General features: G+C 39.7%; 1 protein-coding gene and 1 long non-coding RNA gene across 3 annotated transcripts; one reads left to right on the forward strand and one right to left on the reverse strand.

The window, feature by feature from the left end:
* Positions 1-642: 642 nt before the first annotated feature.
* LOC116209424 lies at positions 643-2,470 on the reverse strand. Its single transcript, XR_004157218.1, has 3 exons — positions 2,141-2,470; positions 1,363-1,403; positions 643-1,230 (listed from the first exon to the last, which is right to left on the reverse strand). It is a non-coding gene; the product is annotated as an uncharacterized LOC116209424 (long non-coding RNA).
* A 2,415-nt stretch (positions 2,471-4,885) lies between these two features.
* LOC116209423 (myosin-11) lies at positions 4,886-13,920 on the forward strand. Of its 2 annotated transcripts, none has more exons than XM_031543054.1 (36): positions 4,886-5,187; positions 5,467-5,595; positions 5,684-5,827; positions 5,926-6,071; positions 6,161-6,320; positions 6,408-6,466; positions 6,558-6,717; positions 6,806-7,092; positions 7,183-7,329; positions 7,418-7,519; positions 7,596-7,653; positions 7,728-7,829; positions 7,927-7,964; positions 8,076-8,202; positions 8,288-8,590; positions 8,711-8,820; positions 8,898-8,958; positions 9,079-9,256; positions 9,344-9,549; positions 9,636-9,755; positions 9,869-9,967; positions 10,048-10,269; positions 10,378-10,517; positions 10,600-10,711; positions 10,808-10,855; positions 10,949-11,206; positions 11,293-11,448; positions 11,539-11,742; positions 11,826-11,969; positions 12,069-12,139; positions 12,239-12,338; positions 12,643-12,699; positions 12,788-12,844; positions 12,925-13,005; positions 13,167-13,249; positions 13,391-13,920. In XM_031543054.1, exons 1-36 carry the CDS (start codon positions 5,185-5,187, stop codon positions 13,512-13,514), a joined length of 4,596 nt encoding a protein of 1,531 aa, XP_031398914.1. In that variant the 5' UTR covers positions 4,886-5,184; the 3' UTR covers positions 13,515-13,920. The 2 variants fall into 2 exon arrangements, with proteins under 2 accessions (XP_031398914.1, XP_031398915.1); XM_031543055.1 differs by having other exon boundaries at positions 10,955-11,206.
* Positions 13,921-14,655: the final 735 nt, after the last annotated feature.

Genomic DNA, 14,655 nt, shown 5'->3' on the forward strand with positions numbered 1-14,655 from the left:
CTTTCATTGTCCACTGTATCTGTGGTCCACATAATATTGTTTCAGTCAAAGGTTTGCTTTTCTATGTTTCTCTCATTATATGAATTGATTAGTGATCTATTTCCAGACCTAGGCGGTTGTCCCAATTGATGGATACCTTAGAATTAAACAATAAATATTTATTTGATTGAAGAAAAATACGAGGTCATCATGTTGATATCAAATAATATGTTACAGACAGTAAGGAATGTTTTTTCAGCGTATTTGTTTTGTTCGACTATGATTATAGTTGCACTAAAACTAAAAAGATAAGTAAAATTGAAAAAAAAAAGATATAAAAAGTTTCATTGGTAACAATTGAATCTAAAATTTCGTTTATGTACCCAAAAAAAATTGAATAAAACATTTTTTAATATCGAGGGTAGACAATAACTCTCCCTTTCTTAAGATGTTTCAAGGCTCTCATTCATGGTGATATTATTGGGGCCGCTTTACCCGCTACTTTTGATTTCATGTTTTAGTTTTCCCAGGCTTAAGCCCGTTAGCCTACTGAAAAAAAAGGATGTTTCAATTTGGAAAAAACAAAAAAAGTTAGTTCGATTTGGAATCCGATAATTATTGACCAAGACAAACATATTAATATATGTTAGCTTTATTTATTTGTTTGTATTTTGGTAAGAAGCTTTATTTATTTGTTACGAAGGATTGTGACATGATCGATGACAACATATCTTTTTCTTTATGTGGGGTAATAATCTAATTTCCAAAGCTTTGTTAAACGTAATTCTAGAAGATGCTTGTGTGTGTTGTCAGCAAGTGATTGATATGTCTACTTGATCGATGGTACAATAATTGTGTGGAAAACATCTCCCGGTTTGACTGTCTGACACGGGGATCGATCCATCCATCCATGCATTCTCCCGTCAAAAGCATGCTCGTGGACCAATCGACCCAATTAATTTCTTTTCCTGCATTTGTGAAAATTGACTAGAACTTTGGAAAATTTCCCCCTGTCGGGAAATCGATCCATATAATTGATCAAACTCGTGCATGCTGTTCAGATCATATAATATATATGTAATACATATATGTAGGGCTATATACGTCTCTAGTTTGCTTCTTTATCTCATACATAAGTTCATAAAATATACAATTAACTGCACCGGCCGAGAGTATACTCAGATTAGTGGTGGTCAGCCTCTGAGGAAGGTTTCGGCGAAGTGGTGGCTGCTTCGGTGAAGTTCCGGTAGCCTGTAATACAGAGGTCGGTCAAGTTCGGGGGCTGAAGGTCTGGATCGACCATTGGACGTCCAAGTCAACATAGAGAAAATGTAACCGCGCGAAATTATTAGAGTTTAAGAGCGAGAAATTGTTCAAGGTTACCTCGCAAATGGAGCAGGTCCAGCATGTATAGGCATAATTACCTGAGATGTAGTTTAATCGTTCAATATACTCATGAGTTCGCCAAGTACATCGGCCAAATAAGTTAGTATTATTTGTTGATTGTACTTCTATATATTAACCAGTTAGATGTATATCGAGCACACGAGATGGAGGCTTAACCCATCTCGAGTAGGGTACAAAGTACGCAATTCCTTTGTTTTTCTTTTTGAAATCCATATTTTAGAAAATGATTTAATTTCTATTAGGAGCCCCACTAAAAGGAGAAAGATTCGGAGACCAATTGGGATATTTCACATGGTAATTTTTTGGATGCCTATTTATATTATTTCTTACTAAATAACAAATTTCTTATTAATTTTATAAGAAACTAATTGTTAATATGAATAAAACGAAATTCTTGCTAAATAAAAAGTTTATTTTTAAAATTTCATACTTAAGTGTTATATTCAAAATAATAAAACAGTCCAGCAAATAGTAAGTTTATTGCATAATGGTATGAATCTGTTTGCGGATTTTGACAAACTAGAGAATGCAATTTTCAAATTTTAGTTTTTTGGAGAACTTCTTTCCGGTCCAAACCCTATGGATTTCTTTAGGTAATACCTTGCATACAAGGACTTCGTGGTAATAGAAAGAAACACGCAATTGCAATGCAATTGAATGAAAATGAATTGCGATTTTTAATAACAATATGGGAATTACAATGGGAATATTAAAGGATAACATACTCGAAACAAAGTTACAGAGAATGACTTACTTTGCTTTTCATTGAAAGAGGTGGTTTAGGCTCTGAAAAACCTTGATTCAAGCTCGCCCAAGTTCAATAATTTGGAAGAATTGTAACCACGTTAAGATGCTCGGAAGCAAATGCCACAGGATGGTGACAACCTTCCCAAACAAGGGCTGATGGAGTCGTGTCTGTGTAGTTGAGGAATACTTCTACCGCCATAGACTTTGAACCTGAATCGTTAAGGGATAAGCCTTGCCGTTATAAGTTCGGTTATCTAAATTACCCTACTCCTAAGATAAGAGGGATGATGCTCTCGAGCTAAGCTAAGCTGCAATATGTCGATAGTTCTGTGCTGAGTAGTTGTTGTTGTTGTCGTCTCAGGAGATCAGGTGGTATTTATAGACCTCCAAACTCCCATGGTTGTTATGGTGGTTGCTCTGAGGTGGAGATCGTGGGAAAAGTGGTTGAAGTGAACTTCCTTGCTAATTAAGCAAAGTCTTTGCGTGCTCCCTACTCCAAGTACATCCGTTAGTAACCATCGTGTCTTCCACGCACATTTTTCATGTGATCTTATCATTGAGGGTCGTGTCTTCATTTTTATCCAAGCGGAATTCTCGCAAAACCGTTCTTCTCCTACTCAGAATGGTTCGACCGAATGTGCCATTCGGTCATCTTTTACTCGTGGGAGATTCGACCTAGCATATCATTTGGTGCATATTCCAAAACGCAGCGTATCATCTTTCTACATTGGACGACACAGGAAATTCGAGCCAGGATCTTATTGGTTATTGTGAACAAGTCCCAGACTCTATTCACGCTAGTGACCCCAACTGTACTAACTCAATACTGGCCCATTAAATTCATGCCACGTGACATGGGCTGGAAAGCTAATTTTGTGATGGCAATAGAGTTTTTAACTTTTTAGAAGGCTCCCGACCCTAACAACACTCGTAAAATCACACCTAGCTTTAAAGATATGTATAGGCAGACCATATCTTTCATTTATAGGTTTTTGGTGACCATGGAATAACACCCTCCACACTCAGGGATGGAATTCGGGGGACGTAGGGGGTGGTCGCCCCACTTAAATTTGGGAAAAATATAAAATTTCTATTGAAAATTGTCGAGTTTATCAATTTTTCAATGAAATTATCCTCTTTCGTCCCCGTAACCTTATGTACAAAATTTCTTTGGACTTTGCCTTTCTCGAACAAAATTTCTAAATCCATCCTTGCCCACACTCATCCTGTTGTTTAACAAAAAATTCATGTATTGGGTTTTATAATCTTTCGATAAAGATTATATATATAATTATGAATATTCAGTCACTGCCCGTACGAAATATTTTCGTACTCGAAGAACAATATTTCGTACAATATAGTGGATTATATTACACATGCAATAAAGCCCACTACATTGTTCATGAGGGTCGATTGTCTCGACGCTTTTATTCTGTACAAGTACGAAACATTATTCTTCGAGTACGAAAATATTTCATAACAATCAACTGCACATATATTCAGCCAACTGAAATATACACACGGTCGATTGTCTCGTCACTTCTATTTCGTACAAGTATGAAACATTATTGTCCGAGTATGAAAATATTTCGTACGAGCACATATGACTGGATATTCAGCCGGTGAACCCAAAAATTTTCCACAGTACATATTTCATAAATCAACATTGATTAAAATAATTTTAAACGAATAAGGAGTTACGCAATGTATATATAATGAGAAAATATGTAGAGTCTATTACAAAACAAATCTCTAATCCCATACATGCGGAACACGACTTGAATGCGTCACATATAATAATTAGTACACTAATGAAAATTTAAATGAAAAGAGTTGGAAAAACACAAACTTAACCCGAGTCATTTGATCACGACAAGCACGATACGAGATTAATATTTGTATACTTATTGCAAACAAATTATGTGCCGCAAGATTTTTGGTTAATATGTACTTCATACCCTTGCACAACTTTGTCGGAATCCGATTACTAGGACCAAAAATGCATTTGCACGACCTAAATTCTGTCTCTCGGATATGGTATGACGCTCGCAATTCCTTCATTACCTCTCCTTAGGAGAACTCCTTTAATTGTAGAAATGGTCACAACTTCAACCCTATGTTGCTGTAATTACTCTGAAAAAGTCACATACAATAGAATACAAAAAACACAATGAGCAACTACATCGTCAAAAGTAGTACACGCATATAAGAATGATCAAACAGGGAAACGGGACAAGCGGTCTATCTTTGGTCCATATTCTTGTAGATGCACGAGCGATAAAAATTCCGGGCTTTCAACTCAATAAACGTCAATTCGGGTAATGTTACTGAGGAAACTCGAATCAAAATGAAAATTATGGCCATGATACTCACGCCATCCCGATATACATCTCCACTTCTAAAATCTCGGAATTGGGATGCAACTCCCACAAGCACCTAATCATATATATAACTTGTCTCAGCAATCGCGATTAGATTAATTTAGATTAGATTAGCATACTCGACTAATTTCCTCTCTATAATTTCTTCCTTTTTATCCCATTTTAATTAATTTTAATTGGATTTGTGCTTTAAATGGGGAAGATGAGATGGAAGAGAGAGAGAGAGAGAGAGAAGGGAAGAAGACTAGGAAAGGTTAGAGGCCAGGAATTGGCGCGAAAGCAAAGGGTACCGAAAATAACGGCCATGTCGAAGAATGTCACCTCTTCACTACTTCCCCCAATCCGCCTTGCCCCCTTTCACTTCTTCCCCTTCACAAAACTTCCCATCTCCCTTTCACTCTTCTCTTTTCTTCCTCTCTCTTTCCCTTCTACCACCCCACCACATTATTCTGCCATCACATGTTGTCTTCTTAATTCCTCGATCAGAACAACATTCATCTTTATCTGTCCTGCTCTCGGGTTTGAATTTCCGTGATCGATATACATCTGCCAAGTTCACGATCTTCTGACGGTCAAGTGGGTGGATGGGATCTGTTTGAAGATGTGACCCGACTATTAGATCCGCAATGGAGGATTTGTAAACTGAGACGCCGCATAGTGGAAGCTTAACATGGTACGATGTTCTAATTCCTTGCTGCCCTTTGATCCTGACTTCTGTCTTCTCCCGCTATACTTCCAGAAGATTTAGATGGAAATTCTTCGTAGAGTAATGTAATGGGTTAAGATAGTAAGCTGAAGGGATTCCGTAAAATGTTGAGTTTGATGCGGCTAACATTGGATCTCTGTGTTATAATACTCTGCTCTTGAGTTCTAAGGCGGTGCCTCAGATTTACGAGAAATGGTATTGATAGGTCAAAGCAATGTGCTGATAGGATTTCCTTTCATGCTACAGGGAACTCCGGTTAACATAATCGTCGGTTCTCACGTCTGGGTCGAAGACCCGGACGTGGCTTGGATTGACGGACAAGTATTGAAGATCACCGGGAATGATGCTGAGATCGAAAAAACCAATGGAAAGAAGGTCGGTCCATTGCTTGTAGCTTGTCAAATAAATATTGCTTCCTCGAAGTGCTCTGTATATGCATCATATCCTGTTTTTGCTTTTCCAGGTTACCGCGAATTTGTCCAAAATATATCCAAAAGATATGGAGGCTCCTGCTGGTGGGGTCGATGACATGACGAAGTTATCTTACTTGCACGAGCCTGGAGTCCTTCAGAATCTCAAGACGAGATACGAACTAAATGAGATTTATGTAAGCCCCTTCTCTTCTTGCTCTACTCAAATGGGATTCAGTTTCCAGGAAATAGATGCGCATATCGTAAAAGTAATTCATACTTTTTGTTCTTGCAGACGTATACGGGGAACATCCTTATCGCGATAAACCCATTCCAAAGACTTCCTCATCTCTATGATGGGCATATGATGCAGCAGTACAAGGGTGCGCCACTCGGGGAACTGAGCCCTCACGTTTTTGCTGTTGCCGATGTGGCATACAGGTGATTGATTCTCCTTCGACTTTGACGATCTTATTTTTGCGAACATGAAGATATAATTACTGAAAGTATGAGATCAATCGAAACTATAGGGCGATGATCAATGAGGGAAAGAGCAACTCTATTCTCGTCAGTGGTGAGAGTGGAGCTGGTAAGACCGAGACCACGAAGATGCTCATGAGATATCTTGCTTTTCTAGGAGGCCGAGCTGCGAAGACTGAAGGACGGACAGTCGAACAACAAGTTCTAGAAGTATGACTTTAACTTAATCTCTACTCCTTCGGAAATTATTTATGGGAGAAATTACGAACAGTTTACTGACTACTTGTGCCATTGCAGTCAAACCCTGTGCTTGAAGCCTTCGGCAATGCAAAAACTGTTAGGAACAATAATTCCAGGTGAGACTGTCTTTTGATTAATAGTATACTGCAGGTGAAGTTGAGATATAACAGGTCGCGGTTTATTAATCTCTTTCTGTTTAACATGAAGTCGCTTTGGGAAGTTCGTCGAGATACAGTTCGATAAGCAAGGAAGGATATCAGGAGCAGCCATTAGAACTTACCTGCTCGAGAGATCTCGGGTTTGCCAGATTAATGATCCGGAGCGCAATTATCACTGTTTCTACCTCCTTTGTGCAGCCCCACAGGAGGTAGTTTAGTTTCCAAAGAGACAAAAACCGGCATCTGACTTTCTAGAGAGGTTCCTTATACTTCCAATTTGTTGGTACTCTTTAACAGGAAATAGAGAAATACAAGTTAGCAAACCCGAAGTCGTTCCATTACCTCAATCAGTCAAAGTGCTACGAACTGGTCGGTGTAAGCGATGCGCATGACTATCTTGCCACCAGACGAGCTATGGACATTGTAGGAATTGGTGCTAAGGACCAGGAAGCAATATTCAGAGTTGTCGCAGCAATACTCCATCTTGGAAATATTGATTTTGCCAAGGGGAAGGAGGTCGACTCCTCAGTTCCAAAGGATGACCAGGCAAAATTCCATCTGAAAATGACAGCAGAACTTCTCATGTGAGTTTTTTATACTTTGTTTTCTTTTCCCCTCTCGATGATGCTAGATTTACGTTTTCAATTACGCAAAATCTTTTCCTTCTGCTATAGGTGTGACCCTGTCGCTTTGGAAGATGCATTATGTAAGCGTGTCATGATCACCCCTGAAGAGGTAATTAAGCGGAGCCTCGACCCTCAAAGTGCAATAATTAGTAGGGATGGGTTAGCTAAGACCATATACTCTCGACTGTTCGACTGGTGAGATCCGAACCACCTATTAATGATTTAAGGTGCCATATCTCGGCTTACGTCCGAAGCTAAGCCAGCATTCCTACTTGAGATGCAGGTTGGTCGACAAAATCAATTGTTCAATTGGACAAGACCCCAATTCCAAGTCTCTGATTGGGGTCCTCGATATATACGGATTTGAAAGTTTCAAAACAAACAGGTGACAATCTCACTATCCAGCCAATTGTACTGCAAATGAGCAAGATTTTCTTACATCTTTAAAATTACTGTTGCAGCTTCGAACAGTTCTGCATTAATTTCACCAACGAGAAGTTGCAGCAGCACTTCAACCAGGTAAGAAATATGTTCTTATATGGATTCAATGAATCGTTCTAACTAGAGATATCCTTCTTGATATACTATTGCAGCACGTCTTTAAGATGGAACAAGAAGAGTACACGAAAGAGCAGATTGATTGGAGCTACATAGAGTTTGTCGACAATCAAGATGTCTTGGATCTCATTGAAAAGGTTGACTAAGATCTTTGTTGCCAATTAATTAGTCCCTAATTTAATTTTAGCAAAACAGCATCTGTTTAAATTGTGAAATTCACCTTCTTTTTCGCAGAAACCGGGTGGAATTGTTGCCCTGCTTGATGAAGCCTGGTATGGATGCTTCCCCTTAGTGACTCCTTAGGGAAAGAAATGTGTTTTGTATTTTAGATTTTCATGTTTCTTGTGGAAGATGGGATGATATTGCTTTCTATTGGATTTCAGCATGTTTCCAAAGTCGACACACGAGACGTTCTCGAATAAGCTTTATCAGACATTCAAGAACCACAAGCGGTTCATCAAACCGAAACTGTCACGTACCGATTTCACCATAGCGCATTATGCTGGAGAGGTTTGTGGCATGTCTGACTGCTAGAACGTCATAAATTTGTACAGAGGTCCTCTGCGAAAAATTCAAAGTATTTTTCATATTCCAGGTCCTCTACCAATCTGACCAATTCTTGGACAAGAACAAGGATTACGTGGTCCCCGAGCATCAGGATCTGTTGGGCGTATCAAAGTGTACCTTCGTAGCTGGCCTTTTTCCTCCTCCCCCTGAGGAAACATTGAAATCTTCCAAGTTTTCTTCCATTGGTTCTCGGTTTAAGCTACAACTGCAACAGTTGATGGAGACTTTAAATTCCACCCAGCCTCACTATATCAGATGTGTAAAGCCGAACAATCAACTTAAGCCTGCAATCTTCGAGAACGTTAATATCATGCAGCAACTGCGTTGTGGTGTGAGTACACATATAAATCTCGTACACAGTTTTCTACTAAGATATATATCCTTCTATTTTTCATTTTGGAAAATGTTCATTTCTTCCACCTTTCTTTCGTACTGATGGGTACCTCTGCAGGGTGTCCTAGAGGCAATTAGAATCAGCTGTGCAGGATACCCTACCCGCCGCCCCTTCTTTGAGTTCATAAACCGATTCGGGCTTCTCGCTCCAGAGTTGGTCGATGGAAAGTAAGTAATATCTTCAGCTCAATTTGCGGACTTGCAGTTTTACTGTTTACAAGAGATCTAATTACATTAATAAACAGCCATGATGAAAAGGTTGTCTGCCAGAAGATTCTTGAGAGGAAGGGACTCAAAGGGTATCAGGTAATAACAATACGACTTTCCTGCATCACGGGTGCTAGAACGGGTTCTAGGATCAAATCATATTCATCCTTTGATTTTTTTTTAATGAAATACTAACCTTTTTCATTTAAACATATGCAGATTGGTAAGACGAAAGTCTTCCTGAGAGCAGGTCAGATGGCCGAATTAGACGCAAGGAGGGCAGAGGTGCTCAGCAGTGCAGCAAAAACGATCCAACGGCGTATCAGGACTCACATCGCTTGGAAACGGTTTATAGCCCTTAGGGAGGCCAGCATTGTCTTGCAATCAGTGTTTAGAGGTAATAAATGTCCCGTGCAACATAATTTAGCAGAGACTTTGATCAATTCCGATTGACTTAAGAGAAAGTACTTCATTGTGATTTCAGGAAGGTTAGCTTGTAAACTTTATGAGAACTTGAGAAGGGAGGCAGCTGCACTGAAGATTCAGAAGAACGTTCGGAGACAACATGCTAGAAACAAATATGGCAAGCTCCGACTCTCAGTGCTTGACCTGCAAACGGGTCTCAGGGCAATGGCCGCTCGTAAGGAGTTTAGGTTTAGGAAAAGAACCAAAGCATCAACTATTATCCAGGTACTTATTATCTTCTAAGGCTTCGATCTTAGTTTTTAATTTTCATTGAATATCTACAAACTTTTGGCTTCAAATAACAAATGCAGGCACGGTATCGTTGCCATAGAGCGCAGTCCTATTACAAGAAACTAAAGAGAGGAGCCATAGTGGGACAATGTAGATGGAGAGGACGAGTTGCAAAGAGGGAGCTTCGAAAACTCAAAATGGTACTTTTCAAATAGTAAATTGTTCAATGAAATTCATGGAGATAGTAATATATGTACGTGGAGCCGGTTGTCGATGTTTTCAGATGGTTGATTTTACTATGATATTTTCTTAGGCTGCTAGAGAAACTGGTGCGCTAAAAGAAGCAAAGGACAAGCTTGAGAAACACGTGGAAGAACTCACCTGGCGTTTGCAACTGGAGAAACGTTTGCGAGTAATACTCATTCTATTCTCAGAGGACTATTTCGATCATCTGTGAGATTTTGTGTGGTTCTAAGGGTTCCATTTGTGCAGACTGATCTGGAAGAGGCAAAGGCACAGGAGGTATCAAAGTTGCAGAACCAATTGCAGGAGTTGCAGAGTAAGGTGGATGAAACCAATGCCTTGCTCGTCAAGGAAAGGGAGACGGCAAAGAAGGCCATCGAGGAAGCTCCTCCTGTTATCCAAGAAACCAAGGTCTTCGTCGAGGACACTGAAAAGATCGAATCCCTAACATCAGAAGTAGAGAACCTAAAGGTACGAGTTAACTTTGATCATCATTTCCAGCTTTCTTAGCATCCAAGTAAAAACAGACAACATGCATTCATGGAAATTTTCATGGTGTTGATTTATATTCTTCTCCAGGCCACTCTTGAATCAGAGAAACAACGAGCAAATGAAGCTGACAAGAAGTACACGGAAGCCCACGAGACGAGTGAAGAGAGGAGGGTAAAGTTGGAAGAGACGGACAAAAAAGTTCGTCAACTCCAGGAAACTCTCAGAGGGTAATCTATTGATCCCACCGCCTTCCTTTTTTGTGCCAAAGAATTTAAGCTTAATTTGATTATCCGGATTGCGATTGATTAGGTTAGAAGAGAAGATCACGAACTTGGAATCGGAAAATCAAGTCCTCCGGCAACAGGCAGTCTCTATGGCACCAAACAAGTTCCTCTCTGGTCGTTCGAGATCAATCCTTCAGGTACTTGCTGATTATATATTGCATTTTAACAAACATGGGAACATTCTCTGATGTCGTTAGACTTCAAATAATACCATTTTCTATTAAAAATTGCAGAGAGGCAGTGAAAGTGGTCATCTCTCGCACGATTCAAGAGCAAGTCTGGTACGAAATTAGCTCCGTCAAAGAAACTCGTACACGAATCAGTCTTGTTAATCTCCTTGTTTCCTTTTGCTTATCGTGCTCTGAACATGGAAGTTACAGGACCTGCATAGCCACTCGATAAACCACCGAGACTCAGAAGTGGATGATAGGCCACAAAAATCCCTGAACGAAAAGCAGCAGGAGAATCAGGAACTACTAATCCGGTGTATTGCGCAGCACCTTGGCTTCGCTGGGAACCGTCCGATTGCTGCCTGCATCATATACAAGTGCCTCCTGCACTGGCGGTCATTCGAGGTCGAGCGTACAAGTGTCTTTGATCGGATTATTCAAACAATAGGCAATGCAATCGAGGTTAGCTAGCAGTATCCAAGTTTCCGCTTTAACTATTATCTGTTCTCCGTTTCCCTCCCTGACTTGAAAGTTTCGGATAATTTCAGACACAGGATAACAACGACATATTGGCTTATTGGTTATCGAATGCTTCCACACTTCTTTTACTGCTTCAGCGCACGCTGAAGGCAAGTGGGGCTGCTGGTATGGCCCCACAGAGACGAAGATCTTCGTCGGCTACCCTCTTTGGGAGGATGACCCAAGTAAGATTTTCTAACAGGATATCAACTTCAAATTCTCATATTATGAGTTTTCCACCCATTCATTTATTCGTACTTTTATCTTCTCTGTAGAGTTTCCGGGGCGCACCTCAGGGAGTCAATCTTTCCTTGATCAATGGAACGATTGGAGGTTCAGACAGTTTACGGCAAGTCGAAGCAAAATACCCAGCTTTGCTCTTCAAGCAGCAGCTCACAGCATATGTGGAAAAGATCTACGGGATGATCCGAGATAATCTTAAGAAGGAGATTTCTCCTTTGCTCGGATTATGTATTCAGGTAATTCTTGCTATACTTAATTCCTATACTGAACTCGTACACGGTCAGAGTTACTTCAAATCGCACAATCTCGATGAAATCAGGCACCTAGGACTTCGAGAGCGAGCTTAGTTAAGGGAGCATCTCGTTCAGTAGCTAGCACAGCGGCCCAGCAGACTTTGATCGCTCACTGGCAAGGAATCGTGAAGAGCCTCGGGAACTTCTTAGATACCTTGAAAGCAAATCATGTAAGCAAAGTTGCTCCATTGCCTTTTGAGACAATTTAGGGAACATCTGCAATTTAAGCAAACTTCAGACCCATAATCGAAGTCTCTTCTGTTTTCCAGGTGCCGCCATTTTTGGTCCGTAAGGTATTTATACAGATATTCTCATTCATCAACGTCCAGCTATTTAACAGGTACGGAACAACTTCTTACCTATTATTAAGCCTCTGGCATGTTCTGATCTGCACCAGTCTTGTTTCATTCAATTAATATCATGTCGATTTCTCCTCCAGCCTCCTGTTGAGAAGAGAGTGCTGCTCCTTCAGTAACGGTGAATACGTAAAGGCCGGTCTTGCCGAGCTTGAACACTGGTGCTACAAAGCAACAGATGAGGTATCGATCAGTATATCAACATGCCTTCCTTTGAAAGGCTTTCGGATTTTATAGCAGTTAAAATGTCTCTAAAGAGATTAAGAGTATTTGGGAGAAATCCGACCTACTACTGTTCAGAGGTTATATGCTTGTATTAATACTGTAATTGTGTACAAAAATCATGGATACAAGTATGGAAAGTGTATCTATGGCTATAAAAATCATTGGTTATACACAATTAATGATTTTTATCTATGGCTATGTTTCTCTATTAGTCTCACTACTTAAAAAGGAAGATTAACCGAGTAAATTTTACGGACTGTAGTATGCAGGTTCCGCGTGGGATGAGTTGAAGCACATAAGACAGGCGATCGGTTTTCTGGTAAATATCCTAATCCATATCCCCTGCCTTCAACCGAGATGAAAACGTTACAGACAAGTTGCCAATATCTTTTTGTATTCCTAATCAGGTCATACACCAGAAACCGAAGAAGACTCTTGATGAAATAAGCCACGATTTATGTCCGGTGAGTAAAGATCCTCCCCATGGTTAAATCTCATGGATTCAAATTCCTCTTCTAATCGATGTTTTTCTGAATCAAAACAGGTGCTTAGTATACAGCAGCTGTATCGGATCAGTACGATGTACTGGGACGACAAGTATGGGACTCACAGTGTGTCTCCAGATGTAAGTTTTTCTCGATGGATTGCTTACTCTAGGTTAAATCTATCCTCGTTGCATAAGTGTTATGAGATATTTGAAACTTTCCCTGTGAATCGTGCACATGTCGAATGACAGACAGACTCATTGATTAGCTTCTTTTGCTGTTTAATGTTCCAATCCCGCAGGTCATATCCAATATGAGGGTGCTGATGACCGAAGATTCCAACAATGCAGTCAGTAGTTCCTTCCTTCTTGATGATGATTCCAGGTCTGTGCCAAAGATGTTTTTTTTTCGAGTCGCTAATTTTTCTGAATTTGAGCCTTTCGGACACGGAACAGAAGCATGAATAGGGATATGTACATATTAGCCCACTTTCGTGTTTGCTTACCAACTCCTGCAATGATGCAGTATTCCGTTCTCGGTGGATGATATATCGAAGTCGATGGAGCAGATAGACATATCTGACATCGAGCCTCCACCACTTATCCGAGAGAACTCAGGCTTCAGTTTCTTGTTGCCCCGTGCTGACTAAACATCGACAAGATTTGGCACCGAGAGATTAACGTGAAAGAATCACATCACAGCCCTTTCAAGCTTCGGATCACCATTGAAATATCTGCATTTACACAGATCTACCCGGGCTCAAACACCAAAGTGTGTTGAGCATACAGTCCATTGACTCTAAGGGAGATTTCCTCATTACATGTAGTATCGGCTTCTAGTCGGGAAAAGAAAGTTTTTGGTTAGATGTATTATTTACATCAATTTACAGCCATAGAGTGTTTTTCTGGATTTTGTAAATAATCGATCCCCGAATTTAACAGCGAGCGCCTTGACAGAAACTTTTCAGTAATCGCAGCTGGAATTATGAGGTTGTAAACGTGAATTTTCGCCAGCAAATTAATTATATCCTCCAGTTTCCGGTGTTGCTTGTAAAATCTGGCCTATTTTGCTAGATGGTCGAACATTTCATCAAAGGGCATTCTTTTGATCACATTCATGGAATACGTCTACTTCTCATCCTTACTCGTTATGGAAAATTCAGACCCCGTGTTGATAAGCCTATTCATCCCAATGCAATCTTAGAGTGTTTCCTCGATTCACGTGAGTAGGACTACCGAAAAATTTCTCGAACCAGACAACACGTCATGCCTATCTTCTCTATGAGTTGGATCCGAATAATACTGAAGTGGGAGATTTTCAATTATCATTATCTCATTTGAAAGAGGAAAAAGCAGTTTCTTTCAAATGAAATGATGATTAGGGGCAAAACGTAATAAACGTTGCTGATGATGAGAACCAACTTATGTTATCCGCTTAAGCATGAATTCACTTCCATATAAATGATAGCCCGACTAAAACGAAAACGTCAATATGGCGTAATTCTAAACGACGATGAGTATATCATTTTGGGCCGCAACAATTGACTATGTTCTATCAGTTAAAGTTTCATTTGAGAGTGCAATGGAGGTTGAAAAAAAATATTTTTTATTTGTATATATTTTGTTGGTTAAGATAAATTATTTTAAAATCATAATTTGATTAATTTTAGTGATTGGAATACGATTTTTTTCGACTGATTAAATGGTTTTTATGAGAACGCATATGCTTGTTCTCTATTTCAAGCATAAAGTTTAGTTTGAGGACTATCAAATAATTTTCAACCACTCAAC

Source organism: Punica granatum, chromosome 5, assembly GCF_007655135.1.
Source record: "Punica granatum isolate Tunisia-2019 chromosome 5, ASM765513v2, whole genome shotgun sequence".
Classification (NCBI taxonomy): Eukaryota; Viridiplantae; Streptophyta; class Magnoliopsida; order Myrtales; family Lythraceae; genus Punica; species Punica granatum.

What these genes read in the sequence shown, in the direction of transcription:
- LOC116209423 (XM_031543054.1), top strand. An exon ending in GCCCTGCTTGATGAAGCCTG is followed by an intron (nt 7,965 to 8,075) that starts GTATGGATGCTT and finishes ATTGGATTTCAG; the next exon opens with CATGTTTCCAAAGTCGACAC. An exon ending in AACGTCCAGCTATTTAACAG is followed by an intron (nt 12,140 to 12,238) that starts GTACGGAACAAC and finishes TTTCTCCTCCAG; the next exon opens with CCTCCTGTTGAGAAGAGAGT.